The sequence below is a fragment of the Nipponia nippon genome, unplaced genomic scaffold (genome assembly GCF_047370975.1).
Source record: "Nipponia nippon isolate SJK-2023a ecotype South Korea unplaced genomic scaffold, ASM4737097v1 scaffold_1, whole genome shotgun sequence".
NCBI lineage: Eukaryota > Metazoa > Chordata > Aves > Pelecaniformes > Threskiornithidae > Nipponia > Nipponia nippon.
In genome coordinates this window covers 56,420,071-56,442,201 of record NW_028262290.1, presented here as the reverse complement: position 1 = coordinate 56,442,201, position 22,131 = coordinate 56,420,071, and the positions used below count along the sequence as shown (strand labels likewise).

Below are 22,131 nucleotides of genomic sequence, written 5' to 3'. Positions count from 1 at the left end.
TTTCTTCAGCGTTGCTCCATAGATGAGCTTGAATGCATCTTTAGCGTAGCATATTAACATCAGGTTGTCAAATGTGGCGTTGAATATGAAACAAACGCGTAGCAAAATAATCCCTGAGTTGGGAAGCTGCTTTGTTACTCAGCATTAAGTGAGATTTTTATAATATGCTGCAGCAGTCTGCCACTTTTTTGTGTTACCCTTAAGAAATCAAGTGCTATGAGTTGCCTATGTCTCCTTAGCCAGCTAGTGCAGCTTGGTCAAAACCAACGTATTCTCAGCAGAATAAGCAGAAGAGTTGCAACTAGCTGGGGTCCCAAGGAAATGGTCAAATTTGGAGGCTGTAGCAGAGGTGCAGACTGGGAGCCAACATGGCTGCTGCCCAAGTGGGACAATTCTCTGAAGTACTTGGAGAAATGTGAGCTTTGAGCTTATATAGAGAAACATGTTTGGGTACAATCATTGAGATGGACCATTCTTGTCTTTATATAGTACGTAGTTAAAACAAAGGCTAAATTAATCTTAAAAAGGATTGGGAAGGTCTTTTACTTTTCTTCCCTCTTTTCAACTGATACAGTGATTTAAAAAACGCAATAAAAAATAAGGAAGTTGCCGGACTTCATACAAAATAAAGTGGGCTTCTAACTGAGCCTGATTTTCCTCGACCCTAACTTGCTTCATTGTGTACGACTTTGTGCTAGAAAGCATTGTACTGTATTTTAAAACTTTGTGGATTCTACCTACTGTATTCGTGCTATGAAAGTAGTAAGATCTGTCAGCTCTGGTTATGTGTTGGGATTTTGTCCTCGCTGTGCTGAAATCTAATGAAATTGCTTCTGTGTTCTTGCCAGACTATCAGCGAAGATGACTGCCTGCCCATGGACCAGTTTGCTGTGCATCTGTTGCCACACTTACTACACTTGGCATCTGACAGGGTTCCAAATGTTCGAGTCCTGCTTGCAAAAACGTTAAAGCAAACTCTTTTAGAGAAAGGTTAGTGGTCAGAAAGAGTTGCAATGGGCTGACTGCGTATCTTTTTGTCCCTCTGCTTTCCTATAGTCAGCTGGGAAAGAAGAAACATCATCAGATGTGGGTTGCTCTTGCTTTTACAGTCTCCTTGGTGTGGAATGTTACCTTGGCTGAGATAAAACCAGGAACCTTGTGGTATCAGAGCCGTTGTTGTGTAACACTGGGGAAATAAGAGTTCTTGCTCATATGTCAGCCTGTTTTTTGTAGCATTTTTCCTGAATGAGCTAGTTTGTAGAGGTGTCGTCAGGGCACAGAAAGCACGACTGAGCAACTAGTAACTGTGAAGATGTTGTGCAGTGCCTTTTATTTGATTAAAAAAAAAAAAAATCTGTTCTGTGTAATAAGGATAAAAAAGAAAAATTCTTTCATACAAATCCACCATCTCTGTTTTCTCGCTGGGGGGGAAGAGATGGCTGCTGTTCGTTTTCTGTATTTTTATATTTTATATGGTAGCAGTGGGAGGAAAGTTTCTCTGGAGTCTCTTCAGGGAAATTAGACATGTAACTTTTCAAATTGCAGACTTTGCTTAGGAAAGCATCCCCAGTGCATAGCAGATGCCAGAAGAATCATCAGTGCTCAGATTCCAAAGCACTGTAAAGGAAAATAGTATTAGAAATATAATGCTATTCTGTAAACCAGCAGTGTCCACGCTTGGAATAATTCATCCAGTTCTGGTCACTTTCTTCCTCAAAACCGTACGTTGCCTCGAGGACTGCTGTTCCTAGCATAGCAAGTGTGAAGAAAAATGCAAAATGTTCAAAATGCTGGACAACACAGAGGATGCCAACACAGTGAGAAGTAGGCTATTGCTAGCTGTCTTGTGCATGCTGGAAACTCTGAGTAAGCACATGTAGACAGTTAAGATGGATCAGCCGATGTGCAGTAATTTATCCTCTGTTAACCATGCCAAGGCTGTCACTGTTCTTCCTGTTATCATGTAGTATTGGTATTTTTGTTGTTGTCCTCGTTGTTTTTGTGTTCCCCACCTGGATGGTACACCTCCATTCTGCATTGCCACTACGGAAGCTTATCATACATGTAGACCCTGCCTCAAAGATGTTGCGTGCATGATTAGGGATGGTGGATCGATTATGAAAGGCAGATTTAAAAAATAAGTTCAGAAGCTTTTAAACCTCAGATTGAAATTGCCATTCCTGTGAACTGTTTGTAGTTACGCTGCTTTTATGCAACTTGTGTTGTGTAGTTCATGAAAACTGTCACATGTTGGAACTCCTTCCACTCTTATTTCATGTTATCTTAGTTTTATTGTTTGATAATTATTTGGCAAGCCTGCCAGTGAAATGGAGTGGCATGGCCGTGGGTTTGTGATACCTTCCCTCCATCACAAACATAAGCACACTCCTGAGTCTCTTGCAGGTTTTTTTTCGTCTTTGGTCATGGAGTCTGTCACGCTTACATTTATACTGAAGGACCATAGAACTCCTGTACTCTAACAGCACTGTTAGAGCAACTGTGCTCTGAAACAATGAATTTTTTTTTTTGAAGGTGAATTCATAGGTTTATTCAGAAGCGTATTGTGTGCCTGCTCAGATATTCCAGTTTAACTATACATGTGCACTGTCTCCTGAGATTTTGAACCTCATGATAGTATGCTGAGGGTTGCGTTGAAGTATCTGCCATCTTTTCCTCCTGTAAGTCTTATGTGTTTTCTCTTACAGAATATTTCCTAAATTCTGCCAACTCTCATCAAGAAGCTGTGGAGCAAACAATTATGGCGCTTCAAATGGATGATGACAGTGATGTCAAATATTTTGCAAGCATACACCCTGCCAGTACCAAAATTGCAGATGATGCCATGAGCACTGCTTCATCAACTTATTAAAAAGTTCTGAATGTTGCTATAATTAAAAAATTTTAAACAAACTATCCTCAAATGCTTCTAAAATGGTTGATCTAGGACAACCTCTTTGGAAGGAGAGATTTTTTGCCAGACTTAACAGGTGGATGTTATCTAAACCTGATACCAGGGATTTTAAGTCAAGAAAAAGTAACCATACCTGTGTCAGCTTGACTTTAGAAAAACACTGCTCAGAGGATTATTTTTGCCACCGAAGCCTTAAATCTTCTGTCTTCCTGAACAAATGAAACTTGAATTGGCAGATCATTTTCATTGTAGAAAGGATGGGATTTCCAGAAACCTGCATTGTTTCTCCTGAGGAGTTAACTTAGCAAGTATTTTCTGTAGCAACTGATAGATGAAATGGCCAGAAAGGTAAATTTATACCGGGATGTAAGACCTCCAGTATTAGCGCTAAAAGTTTTTATCATTCAAGGACGTGATTTGTGTGCAGCTGGGCACACCCTTAAGTGGGAATAGCTTTGATGTTTGTAAATGGGGAAAAGTAGAAATTTGGATTTCTCTTAAGGGCTCAGTGCTAACACTAAACTAGAATTTGATTTTAATCCTTAAATGCAGCATATTGCTGTAACCATTAGCAGAAAACTTTGCTGAGTACCTGTGTCCTAATTATTTTCATGCTGGTCATGACCTAAAGGAAATTTATTAGCACATGTACTTTAAGTCAGGTATTTTTAACTTGATCATGATCGGCTCTGAGGTGCAACTTTTTTCTTCATATACTGTACATATCTGTGAGCCTCCTTGGAGTGCTGCAGTCTTTAATCATGTTGTTTAAAGCTGTTGTGATACAAGTTGTTCTCTACTTGTCCAAATAAAATTTATTAATAAGATTGAAAGCAATCTTGTGACCTTTTTAAAACATTAAAAGAATAAGTTTGAAATTTAAGTGGCGCTTTTTTTTCTGGTTCTTTGCACTTTGATGGCTATTGCAGGGGGAAGGGGTGTGCTTAATGACTGTGAAGAATTTTGCATTTTGAGATGGAATATACTACAGCACAGATGTACTTTGGCCGTGTAATTGAGGTTTTGCTAGATTCTCTTTCAAGCATCCCTGTTGTGCTTGGGAACCTGTCACTCCAGCGTGAAATGGCATCTTTGCTGAAGTGAGTCTCAATATCCACCTCGGTCCAGATTTACAGGAAACTGTGAGCTCAAACTGCCCTTTATCTACCTTCTTTATCTGCCTTCAGTCCGTTGACTGCTTTCATTTCCTCTCCTTTAAAATGCCTGATACAGTATCTCCTTCTGTGTCTTCCAGGGACAACTTGCTTAAATCACCTTTCCTCCAGCCTGCCGAACCTGAAGTGCGTGAAGCTTATTGTCCTGAGGAGGTAGAAATGGCTACGGCAGCTTATCTTTGACTTATTTTAGCAGAACATTTTCATTTATCAGTTAGGTGCCTGATACCCTGGCAGTTCAGCCTCAGACAGGTGTCTCCGCCACCCCGCTCCCGGTTTTCTTGGGAAAACAGATTATTCTGCAGTTTCTTCTCTAGTGAACAAAGTTGCTATTTACTCCCCAAAGGCCTGCTTTTCTACTCCTGAGCATGGCCATGGAGGTGGTTAAGATACAGTCATCTCTGTCTGTCATGAAGCTTGGTAGGTTTGGGTTTTTTGGGGGGTTTGTTTCATTTTTATTATTTTTTTAGTCTTGTCTTGGTTTGGTTTTCTGTGTTTTTTGGTTGGTGGTTTTGTTTTTTTTTTTTTTTTCCAGGTTTTTCCTTTGCTTGTCCCTTTTCTTTTCAAGATCTGCTTAAAATTTGAAAAGGCAACTATATGCCCAGGTCAGAAGTTCTTGTAGTATAGGTAATATTCTCGTCAGGTTTTCTGTTCCTCATGTTCTCCAATAATTGTTCAGAAATCATGTGCAAATCCCCAGAGGACTAGGCAGTGTGTCTGGGTGACAGCAGATTGTCGGAAAGCCGTGGGCTCTTCAGGCAGGAGGATTTCTGAGCTTTCCCTGCTGCCATACGGAGAACAACTAAAAGTAACTACTCCTCTCCCAGGCCAGATGATTCCCACTTTAGAAATACGCACTGAAGTGCAGTCGATTTGTGCATTTTGTTCAGGGTACGTAAATCCCTTTGTTTTTTGCCTCAGTGTACCGACACTTGAATTGTTGTTAGGTCATGTGTGTGATTTCTGAGGTGAATGGGATCAGCTCTTTGTTCAGACCAGAGCATGCTTCAGGTCGTCTTCTAGCTGTGAAAGAAGTGCAGTATTCACTGGAGGAGTACTGAGACTTAAAAGAAATCCTAGTGTTTGAGTCTAGAATGAACATGTCCCAGCCGAATTCTGTTTCTGTACTAATGTACTGTTCCACTAGTCCAGTAAAATGAAGCATTATATCTCATCCCTTTGGGTATTTTCTAGTTATTTAAGGATAAGACACCTTTAAGTTGAAAAACGAGACAGATCTTCCAGATGCTTTATTTCTCTCTGTTCCGTATTTCTTCAATACTGGTGCAGGCCTGTGAATTTGACAGAGAGTTTGAGGCTCTTCTGAAGGAAGGCTGCATGTATTCAGTTGCAGAGTGCCTGAATTCCCCTGACATGGAACAAAGAAAGATCGTCTTCAGGGAAGAGGAGAAATAGCTGTCTTTCTCCCTTTTTTTTCTTCACCCAGCATGTCATGGATCTGCCTGCCTCTTTTCTGCTTCATTTGGTGATTCCCAAGAACTGAAAGGGAAGGAAAGACTTGCTTTATTCTCAGCATTGCCCAAGAGTATTTCGTCTACAGCCTGCGGGATGTGGTCTCTGTTGCTTAACTCTGATAGGGAATTTTCTCATGCCGGCAGCGTTAGCAGCGTCAGTAATTCAAGCTTCAACTTGTCGCTAAGGATACGGGGTTTGAGGAAACGTGCAGCTGGGTTCTGAGTGGTGAAAAAAGGAGCTGTTTCTTCTGGGAGGTGGTGTCTGGGAACACTACGAAAGAAACTGGTGAATTCCCTCGTGCGTATCTCCCCTGCAGAAAGATACAAGCTTTGTATCTCAATTTATTTCTCTTTTGGTCAGGATTTCTCGAGCAGAAAGTGAGGTGGCTCCCAAATCGTCATCTGTTGGCCTGCAATTTCCCAAAAGCAGTATCATAGCTCTACCCCTGCCTTCTTGGTGGAATACCAAATCAGTCCTTCACAAGCAATTTTTGTTGTTTTCCATTTAATCTCTTGGCTTACTCCTCTTTGAGCTTCTTCATGGGAAATCCCTTTTTTCCCATGTCCTGGTTATAGCACTGTCTGCCTTTCTCCCACTTGCTGTTTTTCACAGCAGGTTCTCTGCCTTTGGTTGTTCCTCCCCAGAGACCCGTTGGGGTTTGGTAGCGCTGTTTCCTCACCACGCTTTCTTGCAGATTTCATGCCAATAAAACTGGCAAACGTCTGGAACCCTCCAGAGGGCAGCTTGTTTTTAACCAAAACATGCCTGATGCTTGGAAATCAGATTTTGCTGTTTTGAATGTCCCAGATAGCTGTTGCACAAATTCTTGGCCCCGTGGACAAGATCCTACATTCTACATTCCAGACTGCAGAACAGCCGGCTAATTTCAGCCCAACTGTGAAATAAACGTTTGCCTGGGCTTGGCAACCTCGGCAAGAGAAGAGACAGCCCTCCTGTGCAGGTGTACGGTCTGGCTGTGACGGTTTTTGCGCTCGGTCAGTGTTAGTGCTTGCCCCCTTTCCTCTGCACTGTCAGAGGTTGGGGGTTCAGAGGTGGCCGATTTGAATCGGTAGAGAGGGGAGAAGGCGAAGGCTGTCCTGTGGCTCAGACACTCTTACGCCTTGATCGGTCTCTTTCCCGTCAGCAAGGCCTCCTTTGGTTCCCTTGTCCTTTGGCGTGGAAGCTTGTGGGCATGCTCGTGCTTCCTGACCTGATGTCAGCCCAGGGACCTCTCTGGCTCGTTAGGACGGGAAGAGGAGTCGGAGACCGGCAGATGGACAAAAGCTGATTCTGTATTCCACTTGTTCTCTCATGTCAGTTCTTCCCTCTCTGATAGTGGTGGAAAAGGCTCATCTTCCTATCTGTGCTGGCATTCAGACAACATGGAAAGCACATTTAAAGCGATTAATCTTTTTTCTTTATGTGCAGAGTTAGGACGTACTGATAGACTGCCTTAAAAATATAAGGCTATGACAGGAAAGCTCATTTAAAATGTGCATGATCTTCCCCTCCCTCCCCACCCCCGAGTGCTTTCAGGCTCTGCCTTTTGGTTTTACTTTTACTTTACTTTTTGCTTAGATCAGAAAAATAAATAAAGAGCCCAAGGTAATGGGAATGCTTTAGGGCTCAGTTGCTCTTGAGGTTGGACTACATCTAGCCAATTAAAATACACTGTGACTTAGCAGAGACAGGTAAACAGATTTTTAAACATCTTGCAGCCCTCTGATCGTGGTCTGCCGGAAACACCGTGACCCATTTCTGCAGAGGCGTAGTAATATTTCTGTATGGGAAGTGTTTTAAAAGGATTACCTGCAGGTGGCTTTGAATCACGACCGTCAAAAGCGAAGGTACTGAGTACACTTCTCTGCATGTTTTTTAACAAGGCTACTGAGAGGAGAGATGCACTGTTTGAACATCAAAAGAAATTTCAGTTATTTTTTAGTCAATTCAGGTTTCCTGTGTAAGTAAGAACCTGGATAAACTTGGTTTGAGTAAGGTGACGCCGAATGCTCAGATGAGGGCTGGGCCATTTCCCTTGTATTGGTCCTCTATTTCACAGTTGTTTCTTCTGGCCTTTTGACTGAGGGGGGTTGTGGTTTGGTTTGGTTTTCTTTTTTTTTTTTTCCCCGGTCACCTTCTGGGTTTTTGTGCCTGACAAGGTTGTTTCCGATAAGCAGACCTGTCAGCCGAGATGTCCTACCCCTACCCCTACCTACCTCGAGGCCCCGCACGGTGACAGAACAGGCAGCGGCGCACAGTACCGGGGTGAGGTTCTGCCTAAGGGGGGGCGCAGCGACAGGAGCTGATGAGGATTCCCTGGTGGACGTCTTGCGTGTCGGCAAGTGGCGTTCCTTGGTGCAGAAATCTTGGATGCAGTACTCCCATCTGTCAAAGCAAAATGTGTCGACTGCTGATTTCCCCAGTCGTCTGCTGAGCTGTAGCTGAGCAAGGCTGTGCTGCCGGCTCCTTTCCCCCTCTGAAGGGGAGCCTTAGGCTGCGGTGAGGGAGGCAGCGCTGCGGTTCCTCTCCTGGACCAGGGGCTCCAGTAGAGGAGGGGGATTTGGGAAGGGGAAGGCCCATGCTGCTGAGCCCCAGTTCGCAGCGGGTTGGTCTCTCTCCAGCAGCCTCAGTGCGTTCCTGCCTTGGAGGACGGAGCAGCCCTGACAGGAGGATGTGGAGGAGCACCTAGGGGTACCTAGGGAGGAGTCAGCTGCCAAGGCAAAACAACTTGAGGAACAGCCTTAGAAGTTTTAGGATGCAGCGACCTTTAGTCTTGGCCTTTATCCTGATGTCTGCCCTCCCCTTCCCCACAGGTCCCCCTTTCGGATACAGAAGTTGCAGAAGGGCTGTCAGCTACTGTTATGGCTGTCGGATGGTCGGAGGGTACGGCCAGGGCAGGTCTTGGGGCGTGCTAGCAGGCAGCAAGGGCCTGAGCCGCAGCTTCGCTGTGCTGAGACTCCGTTTTGCAGTTCAGGTGGGGAACTCTTCCAGTGCGTGGGATAGGGGTTGTCCGATTAAAATCGTAGGCTTTGCAACCTGATCCTTTGGCAGACCTTCCTGCTTATGGTGTTAAGATAATCAGCAACACAGAAAACTCCAGATGAAACTTGGAACTGGTCCGTTGCGTCCGAGCAGGTCAGCAGTGCCAGTGCCGGCGCTGAGCCGGAGGCAGGGAGCGCCCCAGGGTCCCTTCTGGCAGGCGTCGCTTTGGGCACCTGCATCCCCGCAGGATGGAGCAGCCCCCGGGGGCTTGGCCCGAGGCTGCGCTCCCCAGGCCGTGCCTCCTCTCCCAACAGGGAGGACTGACGGCCTGCTGCTGGCTTCTGCTGTCAGAGCGTGTTTTAAAGAGCACGCTTTAGGGGAACTTGTGCTGCTGGATGTAAGCCATACCGGTCTGGAGGAGGCGTTTTCCCCTCTGCAGATGAAGCACTGTGAGTCAGAAGTGCATGCTGAAAAATGAAAACCTTGACAGATTAAACTTGGTCAAACCTCTTTTTGGCAGAGATTCAGGCTGATGCTTTAATTTCTTTTTCATTTTATTTTCATTTAAAGAGAATAGTCTTACACGGTCAGGTGTAAAATTCTTGGCTTCAGTACATAGACTATAAAAATTAGATGTAGCTTATTAATCTGAAGAGACGCAGAGGTGAAAATGAATCCGCCCCAGTGCTGGTATCGGAATGGAGGTGAAGCTTCCTGTGGAGCCGTCCGTTATCTTTCACCATAACGGACGATGAATTTCTGGAACCCCTGATGGGTCCGCATAGGGCCCTGCCACGCAGCAGCGCGTGCAACGTACCTCCCTGCCCCGGAGAGGAAACCGTTCGGAATCGCACCAGAACCCATGGCTTCTGCTCCCATGGGAACGAAGCTGAGCCGGTGTTGGAAACCTGGTGTGGACAACGCACAGCCCGGGAAACCTGGAAGGATGGCGGGAATGCTGAAAGGTGTTGGACACAAGCTGGTGTTTTTAGACTTGTGGTAGGGATGTGATCTGAGAGGAGTACTGCTCATGGGAGTGCGGTTTTTTGTTGGGTTTTGTTTGTTTGTTTTTGTTCGGGGTTTTTTAGTTTCTTTTTTTCCCAATAAATACCCCCCCCCTCCCCGTTCAACTGTTCAGGCAACTAACCGTTCACTTCAGGCTGCTATTTTTCAGAGTAAAAAGACTTTATTGGGAGGAAGAAAAACCTGCTTGCTATGCAAAATGTCTGAAGTCGGCTCATTGTACAGTTGCGGTATTTCAATAAGTTACGAGCATAAAAGCTGTCACGTGCCCAGTTAGATGCCAAGTAACCTGCTGCTGGCAAAATCCAGGTTTGTGCCCCGATTGGCGTTGGTGCCGTAGTCCCAGTGACTCGCTCCTTCGGTGCTTCTTGCTCCCTCGGCTTTCTGAATGACTGATTTGAGAAAACCTCTTCCAGGATTGTGTTGAAAAGGACTATAAAACTAGGTAAGGAATGTAGCGGCCCCCTGTCCTGTCATCCCCCCTTCTCTGAAGGAATGCTCTGTGGTGGGAACGCTAAGATTTTTAAGAGGAAAGCAGAGGGGCCACATCAAACCCTCACAAAAGTTTTGTTAAGTCCAGAACACCAGGATTAGCGTGGCAGGCCTGTTCTTTCTTCATTTCAGTAAGGGTAAGCGAGCCTGGTGTTTTGTCCAAAGGGTCTGACAGGTTCTGCTGCTGCACTCAGCCCATGCAAGCTGCACAGTGTTGGAAAAAGTCTTATTTTAAGTCAATTTAAATGTGTTTAGAATACTTTGATTTAGATAAATTGGTTATTCAAGGCATGTAGGGACTTCATGAGGGTGGTCGGCTGCGCAGGCATTGTTGGTGCCGTGGGGGGCAACCGCCCGAGTGCTGCAGCGCACAGAGCTCAGGGTAAGGCACTGTGCATTGATACGGCAGCTTATAAAGTGATCCGGGCAACACGCTCGGATTATTGTCTTGTAATTGCTTTCCACTTTATTTGAAATTAGCTTTGGCTTTTTCAGCTAATAATTTGCAGCTGCTGCACGCAGGCTCTGAAACCGCTGCTGCTAGCATAGCTTTTTCACCACAAGCACCGCCAGTGCTGGCGCGGGGGGGACGCTGCCGCTGCCGCCGGCTCTGGGGCAGCCGAAGCCCCTCCTGGAGGTTGCCGGGCCGGGAGCTGGTGTCACCCCCGGCCCAGAGGCTGCAGCTGCCTCGGCCACCTGCCCTGGGACTTCCCTGGCCTGTTGGGCCGCAGCGCTGCCAGCCTGCGTCCGAGGTCGCACTTAGGGCTTTAACTGCAGGCTTTCCGGGAGTTTTATCAATAACTGTGTTTATCATCGGACTTAGCATTTGAAAGCATGTGAGAGAAAACTTCAAATAAGCATCTTTCAGGTGTTTTGAAACTAAATTTCTGGTCACAGTTGCTGTATTACTGCAGGAGCAGCAATTCCACCTCTGTTTAAGACTTCAACGGCGACACACTCGAGTGCATTGTAAGGTTGCAGGAGAAGGAACGCTGCTCATGTGCTGGAAGCAATGATGTGATAAATAGGATGGGTTTTACCTTCACAACTCCGATCTCTAGTAGTAATAGAGAAGCAAAGTCTGAAAATCTTTAATTTGATGAAATTAAACTTGATCATCAGCTGAGTTATGGAAGCGTTCTAGGACATTCAACTGCAGACAGCGTTCTACCGGAGCAGAGCTGTTAAGAAAGCCTGAATTCCTTTTTCCTATAAGCGTCTCAGCTGCAGGTCGCTACCCAAGCAGAATAACTGTCATTTGCATTATGAAGTAGATAAACTAGAAACTACTTCAAATGGCTGTTGAATTTATTTGCTCGATAAATACAATCCTAACAAAATAAAAGTTAACCAATATTAAGAGATTTGTCTGAAGAACATTAGAAAAATCCATGACAATTCATAGGAATTAGTGTGAATTAAACAAACAAACAAAAAGTTTAAATATTGCCAGCAAATATAAAAACGTATGTAACGAAGGCAAGGGAGAGAATGCTTTAGTTTACATTTGTCATCTGACCGCATTTTCTGTGTTTATAAACTTTTTTTTTTTCCCCAAATTTTAAAAAAATACTATGCTGTTTTCTATAACGTATCAAAGCATTATTTGTACAAAATCAAATCATGGCCAATGATTCACAACAGTGCAATAGATAAAGAATACAACCACGTCCAACAGGTGCTGGAAATAAATATCCAGATTAAAAAATAAGATAGGCTATCTGCACTCTGTGGCGTTTGCTGTCCAGGTACGAATTGGTGGATGAGTCTCGTGAATGAAACGTTACATGGCCCCTGAACGCCCGCGTGGCCGCAGGCTTTCGAGGGGCAGAAGCAGCCAAACCAAAAGCGAGGCCCAGGCGGGGGCGGGTGGTTTGTTAACCCCAGCAAACCGAGGAGGTGCTGCTGAGCCCCCAGCGCCTCCCCCAGCATCCTCCTTCGGCCTCACTGGGAAAGCGCAGGTGGCTGGCATGTCAGCGGAGGGAAATGGGCTAGCGCTCCGTCAGGCAGATCTGGCCGAGGTGACAGCGCCCATCCCCGGCGCTGCCCGAAGCAGCCGTCAGGGGCTCTCTCCCAGGGGCTGACACATTTAAAATGGATGAAGAAAAAGCTCTTGGCTCGAGGGCAGCAGTGTGAACGCAGCCTGTCTTAAAGAGCTGTGATGATGGTGGTTTATAAATGAGTAAATGGGTTCCCTACATGGCTAAAAGACACAAACAGCTCTCGATGAACGTTTCCGTCATACAGGGACATAAATAACATCTCTCAAGTTTTTACATTTATTCAGCACATCTCCGAACAAAAATGAAGCTTAAGGGCGTGGTAGGTAAACGCGATACCCCGCAGTCTCCCAACTTTTCAGCCAGCCCAGAATAAATTTAAAGCTCCCTTGTATATAATCTGCATCAGAAAGGTATCAAAGGCACAAGCAAGAAGTGACTAGGTTAATAAGCAGAAATAATGGTGAATGAGGATGAATAGATTCACAAGGCAAATAATTAGTACGGGTGGGTGGGGTTTTGTTTATTTACTGAAAACGAGATCTTCCAATTCTGCTCCAATGACGGTAAATAATGATTTTGGTTTAAAATAAGACTTGTTACTGAATTATTTTAAATCACCTGAAGGAACCAGTCTTGAAATAATCTGATACTAACCGGAAAACTCTTCTGGCCTCTCCAAACTCACCTGAGTCTGATGAGTAGAAGCCGCAAGTACTGGAGACAAAAGTCTCCAGGGCTTAAAAGTAAAGGTTCTTTACAGAATGTACACAGCCAGCAATAATTTGTGCAGTTTGACTCAAATTACAGTAATTTGCACAGTTCAGTTGATTTTTATGCATATTCAAGGAGCCGGATCAAATTGGAGTTTCTTTCCTGTCCTTACTTGGCGATGGCTTGACTTGCTGCTCCTTGCTTGCTTTTGGCTGCTCTTTGGCTGCTTTTGTCTCCAGGACACTGTCTCTTTGCTGCTGAGAAATCCCCCCGCGTTTCTCTGGCTCCTCTTCTTCCTGCACCTGCTGCTCCGATTTAGCGCGCTGCAGCAGTCGGAGCTGCACTCGCAGCTCTATGATGGCCTCTCGCTCCTCGTGAATCGCTTGGTTCAGGTGATTGTTCTTTATCTTTGAAGTAAGGAAAACAAAGGTCAGGGCTCCTTCTGACAGCACTGCTGTCGCAAGGGGGCTGTTCAGCATCGCTGCTAACCCCGACGCGCACACAACAGCGATTTAAACCGCGGGTTTCACGCCTAGGCAAAGCAGATGCAAACCCCCCCCCCCCCCAGTGCACATGTGCAAACGTCTCCGCGCAGACGACATCAAGTAAGCGCTAAGGAGAAGGGTACCAGTTAATACGGACTCAAACCTTACCTCCAGTTCCTCATTCTGCCTCTGCAAATCTTCCAGGATGACCTGCAGTTCCTCCTCATCTTCGCTCTCGCTTTCGCTCTCGGAAGAATATTCTTCAGTTTCACTTCGGCCATGCTGCTGGCGACTGAAAGAGCAAGGACAAACTCGGATTTAAATCCTTCCTCAAGTTTGCCAGAACTGCGGCAGCATAAGAGAGTTAACTTATGTCCACTGAATAATCTGCAACGGTTTAAAACAAAACAAAACAAAACAAAACAAAAAAACCCCAGAATTTCCTTTCAAAGCTTAATTGAATAATCCAGTGATTTCCTAAGGGGATTTTTTTAGTGCACAGGGTCTAGTTTCCTTTAGATCGTAATTCCATCATTATACTAACAGAAAATATCCCAAAAGGTCCAAAGTTGCTGAGATTTCAATAAAAAGAGGCTTTCAAAGGTGCTGTTCACAGGGTAAGTTTTTAAGTGTAGTTTAGAGTACTGTTTCAGAAGAGCACATAGGTACTTTTAATCAAGAAGCGCTCCCCTGGCAGGAGGTCTGATGGAGGCCGTCTCCCTTTTACCTTTGTATTTCAGCTATTTCTGCTCGAAGGCGATCTATTTCTTCCTTCTCCGAGGCAATCTGTCTCCGCAGAAACTGCTCCATGGCCAGCAGTTCCTCTTGTTCTGTTAAAATCTCGTTCTCCTGCAATGATCAATTAGTTCACTTAAAGCCTTGACTTTATGTTCTACAGGAACATACGCTAAGCGGGTCCTGGGAAGCGATGAGGTGACGCTGTTCTCTGCAATGCTTTCAGCAGACGTGGTTAGCACGCCTCCTTTGAACTCTGATTCATCAAGACCTCAAAGCAAGTGTCGGTTCAAAACCAACACTGTCTGTTCTGAATCCTCAAGACGATCGCTGTACTGAATAGTTGTGGAGATGATGCACCGAATTCTGGCATGTTCGGCTGCCTGTTCCCTTAAATCACAGCGGAAAGCTCGGATAACCAGTAAAATAACTAGAAAACCTGAATTCTAAAATACGTAGTATAAGGAGGAAAGTACAGCGAAGATCAAAGCTACTGAGGGAAGCAAAGGAAGGCAAAAAAGCCAAACCAGTTGCCTTGCTACTTTGATCGGCAGGAAAGCAGTTAACGGTATTCAATCGGGTTAGATTTGGAAGTGCTTTCTAAGTACGTTAACAACAAAGGCTACTTTTTTTGTTGTTGCACAGTGTCTCCTTTCTGCTGTTAACAAGAGTCTGCTCAGCTTGCGGTTCACTCCTGCAGCCAGCATTCCTTCCCTACTTTATTTACCATTAAAACAAAGCCTTGTATTTTCATCGACAGGGAGACCCCTTTAAGCTTTCAATTTCTTACTGCATTAGAAGGAACAAAAGAGTCTTTAATATTTCTGAAAGATATGGAACAAGAAACCACCAGCAGACAAACAGGTAAAAGCCTGCCATCTACCTGTGCAAGCAGAATATTTATAACTTCTTCGTTCTCATTCATTTCTTCTTTGGAGACATCCTCCTTTGAAAGGCTAGCAATTTCTTGTGCAATCTTTGTTTCACACTCCTGCCAGAGAAAGAGAACAACTTTTAAAAGGACAGCTTCCCCACTCACTCTGTTTACTGCAAAAAATATTTTTTCCGAATTTAGAATCACCATCTCGGTTGTCCTGACCCTTTTCAGCAAGGTCTGTCCCTGCTCTGGGACATAGGACAGTTTAAAAAAAAAAAAAAAAAAAAATGCTTCTGAAGTTTGTTAACCTTGAGTCTTCCAGTAATTCCTTTTGGTACTCCAGGACACACGGTTTTAAGCACGTAATGAATACATGCTCCATCCAACACTAAGTTTTTAATCATACTTTTTTTTTTTGGTAAACAGCTGTGAAGGAGTGTGACGATCTCGCTGTCCCTGGGGAGAGCCAGCTAACCAGAAAATGCAAGTGCTCTCCAGCCATGTAAAGTTAGTTATGATGACAAATCTGCAGTAAAAAGATTGAAATGTGGTTTGATCTAACTGGGTACCTTTGCAGTGTCACAAATCAAGGAATGCTCAGGTATTTTTGTTCCAAATTGTATGAATAGTAGGAATAAAGATATCTGCTCCACCCAGAGAACACCGTCCTGGGTACAAGCGTAACAGACTGCACTTATACTTCAAAAAAGTAGTGGTCAAATGATCCTTTTCCTACTGAACCCACAGAAGCACTCGTTACATGCATACACCCTGTCCATCTGTCTCTCTCTCTCTACGTATCCTGGAAACAGGGAAGAGCAGAACTCCAGCATTTCCAGTTGACACAGCTATATGAACTCATTAATTGCCCAGTTTTTCCCTAAAAATGCATTTGGATCCTCATACTTCCAGAGCTCTGTAACTGGAGTTAAAATAATACCAGAAATTATGCAAAGTTGATTCTAGAAAAGTCTCTTTTATATTTCTCTTTAGGGTTTGCAAGCTCAAACTCACAGACCAGAATGAAAACTTGAATGCACATGCAGGAACTCGTAATAAAATTCCTCAGTGTCCTCCATCCTTTCTAAATCTAAATTATAAACCCAGAGAATACTGACCCTACACCTGTCACACTCTCTGAGCGTTCGAAGAACCCCCCAGTCCGTGGCTGTAGACCCACCTCACATTTATGGTATTTTCAACTGTAAGATTAAACAGTAAGGCTGAATGATGCTCCCCAAGAAATGGGTAAATAGCGAAAAAATGATAGTTGTGAAACTTTAGGAAGAATTGCCATAGTTAAAAATACCCCACATGAGTTTAATCCCTGATTTAGATGGTTTTGGCCAATAAATAGAAAAGTTACCCACCTGTCTCTTAGCTTCTCTTAGTTTCCTCTTAAGAGCTGTTAAAATTCTTTGCACCTCCCAGAGTCTCTCTTCTTTGGATAAGTCTTTTATCCCTGCCTGCAAGTCTCTGTGTAAACAGTTCAGTAGGAACTCCTAGAAATACAGCCAAAGAAATGAGTGTCTTTAATATATCATAGCAGGGCAGACTGAAAAGAAAAAATCTGTTTGGCTTCAGGGCAACAGGCTTGGAGTTCTGGTTTTCGAAGCTTGACATGTCGACCAACAGCAAGCGTTCACATACATTCAGCACGCGATCTCGCGCTAGTTAAAGCGCGTGGATTCTTTAATACTGCTCTTCAGCGTGTTCTCCCAACCTTCCTCCCACCGTAAAAGGACTGAACTGCTTAGCAAAGCAGTCCACAAAGACGTGGCTACAGTCATCAAAAGACCACAGAAACTTTCCAGACACCCAACGGGCAAGAATATCACCCGTCTCTTTCCAGTGGTCTCCAGTGACAGCACAACTGTGATATAATTAAAGAGTATGTTACAAGCTTAAGAGAATTTACTACTGAATGTCTAAAAGCCAGGGCAAAGATAAAAAGAACACTGAAGTAACTGCCAACCTGTCGCCTGATTTCTTCTTTGATGCTTTCTTGTGTTTCTGGAAGCGCTGGCATTGTTGCCATATTTGACCAGCGAAGAGGTTTTGTCACCTGCTTTAGGGTCACATTCCCAAAGAACTCTTGAACATGTGTAAAAAACACATACAGGACGCGGTTGCTGATCTGCAAAGAAAGGACAGACAAAATATTGCTTAAGATGACTTATTCACCTAATCTTTACCTGTGAAGCACAGTATCTTTCTCCAGAAATAGAACAGCCTTTAGTATGCTGTTCTGTGAGTCACAGTTGTGTTAGTTTGTCCTAAGAGATTAAAATCTGGATTAAAACCAATACTTTAAATGACCTAGTGCTGGCCTCAAGGAATCACTTCACCGTCTCTCTTACCTGTGCATCTGAGGCACTTTCATGCTAAATTGAGAATTTTCACACGCCTTAACCTACCACAATTATTTCTATGAATCGCTGGTAAATACAGAAATAAATCTAGTATAAACTCTTTCATTTTACTCATGTAAAGGTAGCGATAGCAATAGGTAGGAGGGACCACCAACCATACTGCGCTATGGCTGGTTGCTGGCTACCTTCTCCCCCAACCTAGAAGTATTTCCTACTGCTTCACTCTCAGATGACTTAATAAAGTAGAAAAAGTAGTTTGAAAGGAGCTGCTACTGTATTCTTTGTTTTAATGTGACACAGAAGCAAGTATTTATTTTGATACTGTATCTCCCATTAAAATTCAAAAATGTATCCTGAAAGAAAGATTGGCGTTCTGTCACTACCTGCATTTAAATTGCGAAAATCTACTTAACAACAAAACAAGATTGGGCCTGCCTTGTTTTACATTCATTGTTACCTCTTTTGTTAGCTAGAAAGTGTCTGGCACAGCAAAATAACCAGAATAATGCCCAGCCCTTTTGCTCCTGGGCCTCTATCTAGACTCTTAATTATAAAGCCAAGCTTTTCTAAAGTGCGGGTTTTCTTCTAGAAGACCCACACCCCATAATGCCATGTTTCCATTATGCACAGGACTAATTCTGAGCTGTATTTAAATTAAATACTTCCAAGACGTTTATTAAGGAATGAGTCAATTCAGAAACCACAAAATCTTATTGGAAAACTAAAAGTCAGTCATTTTCCCCAGCAATCTGACCGCAGACACCAAAGCCATTATACCCAAGTCATTACTGCACCAGGAAGATCTATTTGCAGGACACGGTTTGTTGACTTGATATTAAAATTAAGCAACTATATAGTCTTCGCTAAATTATCACTGAGTCACAAGCCCACAGAAATTGTGTATCTGCATGAATTATTGGACAAATTCAGCATTAAATTACTTCTATTCACAACGGAATTAAAACCCTGGCAGCAGTCTTTGTAATACGCTCATAATAACCCAAATATCAGACCCATCGTATGCAAGCTCACACTCAGAAAGTCTTGCTCCTCCTTTCCCAGCATTTTAGGTTCCCAAGGTATAGAGAGGAGTTGTACTTCAGCTTAACTCTATCAGACAACAGCTGATTCCCGCCTGCAAGAGAATTCCTACAAAGAAGTCTTTCTCGGGCTGAAGTTCTGCTCTGACGCTTGCTGTGTGGCGCACGTACCTGGACAGTAGGGCTGAGCACTATGGAAATATTCTGGATGTTCATTTTTGTTTCCAGTTCCTTTGCAATAACATGGTCCATATGCACAATCAGCCAAGAAATCAGGAGATGGTTACACTCTGGCAACTCCTTCAGCAACCTCTGGCACTCCTGGACTTTCTCAGCTTCTGTGCTCTTCCCACAAGCATCTTCAAAGCGGGGCATTAGCTCTTTGGTAAGCAAATTTTCAGGCAGTTCTCGTAGGTACTGTTTCAGCAAGCTGGCTACTGTATTGGGCTCGTATTCTTCCAAGTTGGGAGATTCTTCTCGATCATAGGCTGCTTTTAGCTCATCAACTTTTGATTTTATTCCTTAAAATATTTAGATCAAGAATTAGGAGAAATCTTCAACTGTAAACGTATAATAGTTATAATTAAGCTTTTTTTTTTTTTTTGAGATGCATTTATTTCACCTCTCCTTACAATTTAAACTGATTGAGGGATACCTTTGAAAAGTTATCCACATGTAACAAAGTTAAAATCATGACTCAAAATTACGTGATCACTGATCACTGCTTCTAAAAGCACTGACTACTACTACGAAGCAAAAACACAGCACTGCTGAAGCTCTGAATGAGAACTGGCGCCAGCATTCCCTCACATCAAGGAACATAAAACAGGGCGAGGAAGGGTAGGGGAACGTAAGATTAATTGTGTATTTGCATTCAGCATCTTTCAGGCTGTTCAATTATACAGCCCTAAGCCAAGCAGCAAATATGCTATCAACTCCAATATTGTGCAACAAGTTCTACCTATAACAGCTTTCTTCTGTCAAAACAAAACCCACACTTTATTTAGTTTCCAGATCTCCAGCTGGCCCTCCTCAGCAGAGGAATCTCACACGGGATTCTCGATTTGAGGCACTGCATGAATAAAAGTGCGTTCACGTAGTTATTCAACCCAGCCAAGATTTTCGGTAAGGTGTTTTTATAACTCGGCAACATTCCAATCTTCCCAAACTCAGGGAAATTTCTTTCTTAAAGCTCAAACACCCACTTGAGTTACACCGACTTAATGCGCTGCCATGGCTTGGCTCATACGCAATAAGCAAAACTGGGTGCACTCAGCCCATGGTAAACGCCAGGTAAAATATGCTCGGTTTCATGTCCAAGTAAGTTAGTCATCGCAACGGCTGCTAGGTTGTTGAGCCACTGCAATTGTCTCTCTGAGCCCTCAATTTAAACAATCTCACACACACAAGAGGGTGCTGTTGCACTAGAGAACACCTAGAAAGTACAAACATCAAAAATGATTTACGGAAAACACACCTTTGTCCGTGAAAATTCCCAACAAATCGTATCTTGAAAAAACACGGAACCAGAATGTTCCAACAGGCAAGATGAAGAAACTGCTTAAGCTGCTGCGGTATTTATGCATGCCTACCGAATACCATGCAGATCGACAGCATGAAGGCAGCTTAATGAAGCCTTTAAAATCGTTTGATTACTGTTTCTTACAGTGCTAGGCAACTTGTTTCAAATGCTTTTCCTCAAATTCCTTTTCTCACTTGCTCTTGCTCCCTTAAACATTTCCACAGCAGTACTTCCATGGATTATATTGCAGATGCAGTTCCCAAATAAAGGGACTGTTTTGTTTAACGTCACTAAAACTGAGGTTTCATTTATGTAAGCTGGTGTTACACAACTACCATGGTTAATTAGCCTGCTGTTGCTAAGCTTAAATAGCGAAACTTGTATTTTCTGCTTATTAGTGTATTTGCTTAAAGAAAAGAAGTCTTGAAGAAAAAAAAAAAATCATACAATGGAAGTAACTGGAAAAAGCAACTTAGTGGGAAGGAATAAAATGGTTATATCTCATCTTTGCTTTTGCAATCAACTAACATTGTATTTCTAATGCAGAAGTAAAAAATTACAAGCTGGCCATGCTAACACATTTTATTCATCGTTACCATCCTATCACAAAAGGCCAAAACAAGTGTATTTTTACTGCCATTAAGCAGTACCACCGTATTAGCAACTTTTCTGGTACCTCACACCTATGGGTTTGCTTAACTTGATTATCTTTTGGGTAATTAAAATTAATGCAGCTATAAACCGAGTCTCTAGGTGTTGAAAATGGTAAAATAATAAGAAAATTGCAAGTAAAGACCTTAGGAACCTGCATGTCAGTGTGCGCAGAGTACCTGAAACTCTGTAGATGCCTTCACATTTCATGCCATACTTCTCTACGTAATCTATACATTCACGGAAAACTGCTGGCAGGCGGATGCCATCATACATCATGGTCCTGTCTACCGCATCAGACAAAGGAATGCCAAACACGGGTCTATGACTCGGAACATCCACTTGAGGTATCTCTGTCTCCTGAATTGGTTTCTTCTTTTTCTTCTTCTCTTTCCACTGTTTTACAACATCTGCTGCAGTTAAGTCTTTTGACTTCTTCTCTTTATGTTTGTCATCTTTATGTTTGTCTTCCTTGTGTTTTTCATCTTTGGGTTTCTCTTTTATTTTAAAATCCTTTTCCTTTTTTTTGGAAAAGCTGGGTTTCTTGAAGACATGTATTCCCTTGGACCGCTTCAACTTTGAAGGACTTTCAGCTTCATCACCGGAACTGTCCTCTTGAAATGCAGCATAACCTTCCGCTATTAGGCAAAGGAGGAAAAGGACAGCTGTAAGTCTGTTCAGTTTCCAGATAGCATATTATAACAGGGAGAGAACAAGAAGTAGTATGTAAGGAGGAGAGAGAAGCAGCAACATGAATTAAAAAATAGCACCTGCCTGACTCTTCAGAAGTTTTTCTTTACTTGTTACACAATTAAGTGGACAAGGATTAAATAAAGCTTCATAATCGTATCAAAGATAAGCCACACAGCTCCTGAACGATCTAAACAATTAATACTTTATATACTTACTCATAATGGCAATGTCCATCTTATGGGCTAGTTTCCCATCTAATAGTCAAGGAAATGCAAAATAAAAACAACTGTCTGGCAACTTCTCTATGTTCCTGTAATCAACAGTATAAGAATCGCTGTTAAGGATCATCTACTACATACACATCAGTCGAACTTCTATTAAGAACAAACTAAACTTTAGCCACTTAACTCCCCAATCCCTTTCCAGAATATTATGAATTTTAAGGTAAGTATAATAAAGTTTCACCCTCAAATAAAATCCCCCAAAAAGTAAAAAAAACCCAAACAAACAGAAAGCCCAAGCGCACTTACTTTTCCACTAGACGAATAAAACAATTCCAGTAACACTCGCACAATACCTGTCAGCGAAGGTATTTGCCTTAAAAAGCATATGCGAGAGCTTCAAACAAGTCCATGGGCGGAGTACACCGTTTCAGCAGCAAAACACCAAGTGCCGTCTAAAATGCGCACCAGTGCTTTTACTAAGTACACCTCCACAGCTAGCCCTGCCTATCCTTCAGGCAAGGACGAGGAAATCTTTAAAGGTGGATTACAAAAAAAAAAAAAACAAACCAAAAAACAACCAAAAAAACAACCAGCAAAAATCCAGCCCACAACCAAACCCAACAACATACAAACCAACACAGCTTCCAAGTCAATTAATTGTGATTTTACATAGGCAGTACCCTGTGTAAGAAAAGTAAGCCTGAAACCTGCTCAACAAAGCCGACATTTTACATGCCGTTTGCACCAGCCAGGTCCCCC

General features: G+C 43.2%; 2 protein-coding genes across 10 annotated transcripts in view; one reads left to right on the top strand and one right to left on the bottom strand.

The window, feature by feature from the left end:
• PPP4R1 (protein phosphatase 4 regulatory subunit 1) overlaps positions 1–3,738 on the top strand; it is a 71,060-nt gene extending 67,322 nt beyond the window's left edge. For all 8 annotated transcript variants that reach the window (XM_087756697.1, XM_087756687.1, XM_087756714.1 and 5 more), the window contains 2 exons: positions 849–990; positions 2,706–3,738. In XM_087756697.1, the coding sequence (XP_087612823.1) occupies positions 849–990; positions 2,706–2,869 (306 nt within the window). In that variant the 3' untranslated portion in view covers positions 2,870–3,738. The remainder of the gene's footprint in view (positions 1–848; positions 991–2,705) is intronic.
• A 7,611-nt stretch (positions 3,739–11,349) lies between these two features.
• RALBP1 (ralA binding protein 1) overlaps positions 11,350–22,131 on the bottom strand; it is a 37,347-nt gene continuing 26,565 nt past the window's right edge. Inside the window, exons 1-9 of one of the 2 annotated variants that reach the window (XM_087756673.1) lie at positions 21,364–21,435; positions 20,635–21,093; positions 18,454–18,803; positions 16,846–17,007; positions 16,241–16,372; positions 14,877–14,984; positions 13,986–14,107; positions 13,427–13,550; positions 11,350–13,180 (exon numbers count right to left, since the gene is read on the bottom strand). In XM_087756673.1, coding sequence (XP_087612799.1) covers positions 12,917–13,180; positions 13,427–13,550; positions 13,986–14,107; positions 14,877–14,984; positions 16,241–16,372; positions 16,846–17,007; positions 18,454–18,803; positions 20,635–21,093; positions 21,364–21,382 — 1,740 coding nt within the window. In that variant the 5' untranslated portion in view covers positions 21,383–21,435 and the 3' untranslated portion in view covers positions 11,350–12,916. Of the gene's footprint in view, positions 13,181–13,426; positions 13,551–13,985; positions 14,108–14,876; positions 14,985–16,240; positions 16,373–16,845; positions 17,008–18,453; positions 18,804–20,634; positions 21,094–21,363; positions 21,436–22,131 lie in introns of those variants that run through there. The other variant, XM_087756665.1, reaches the window with a different exon arrangement.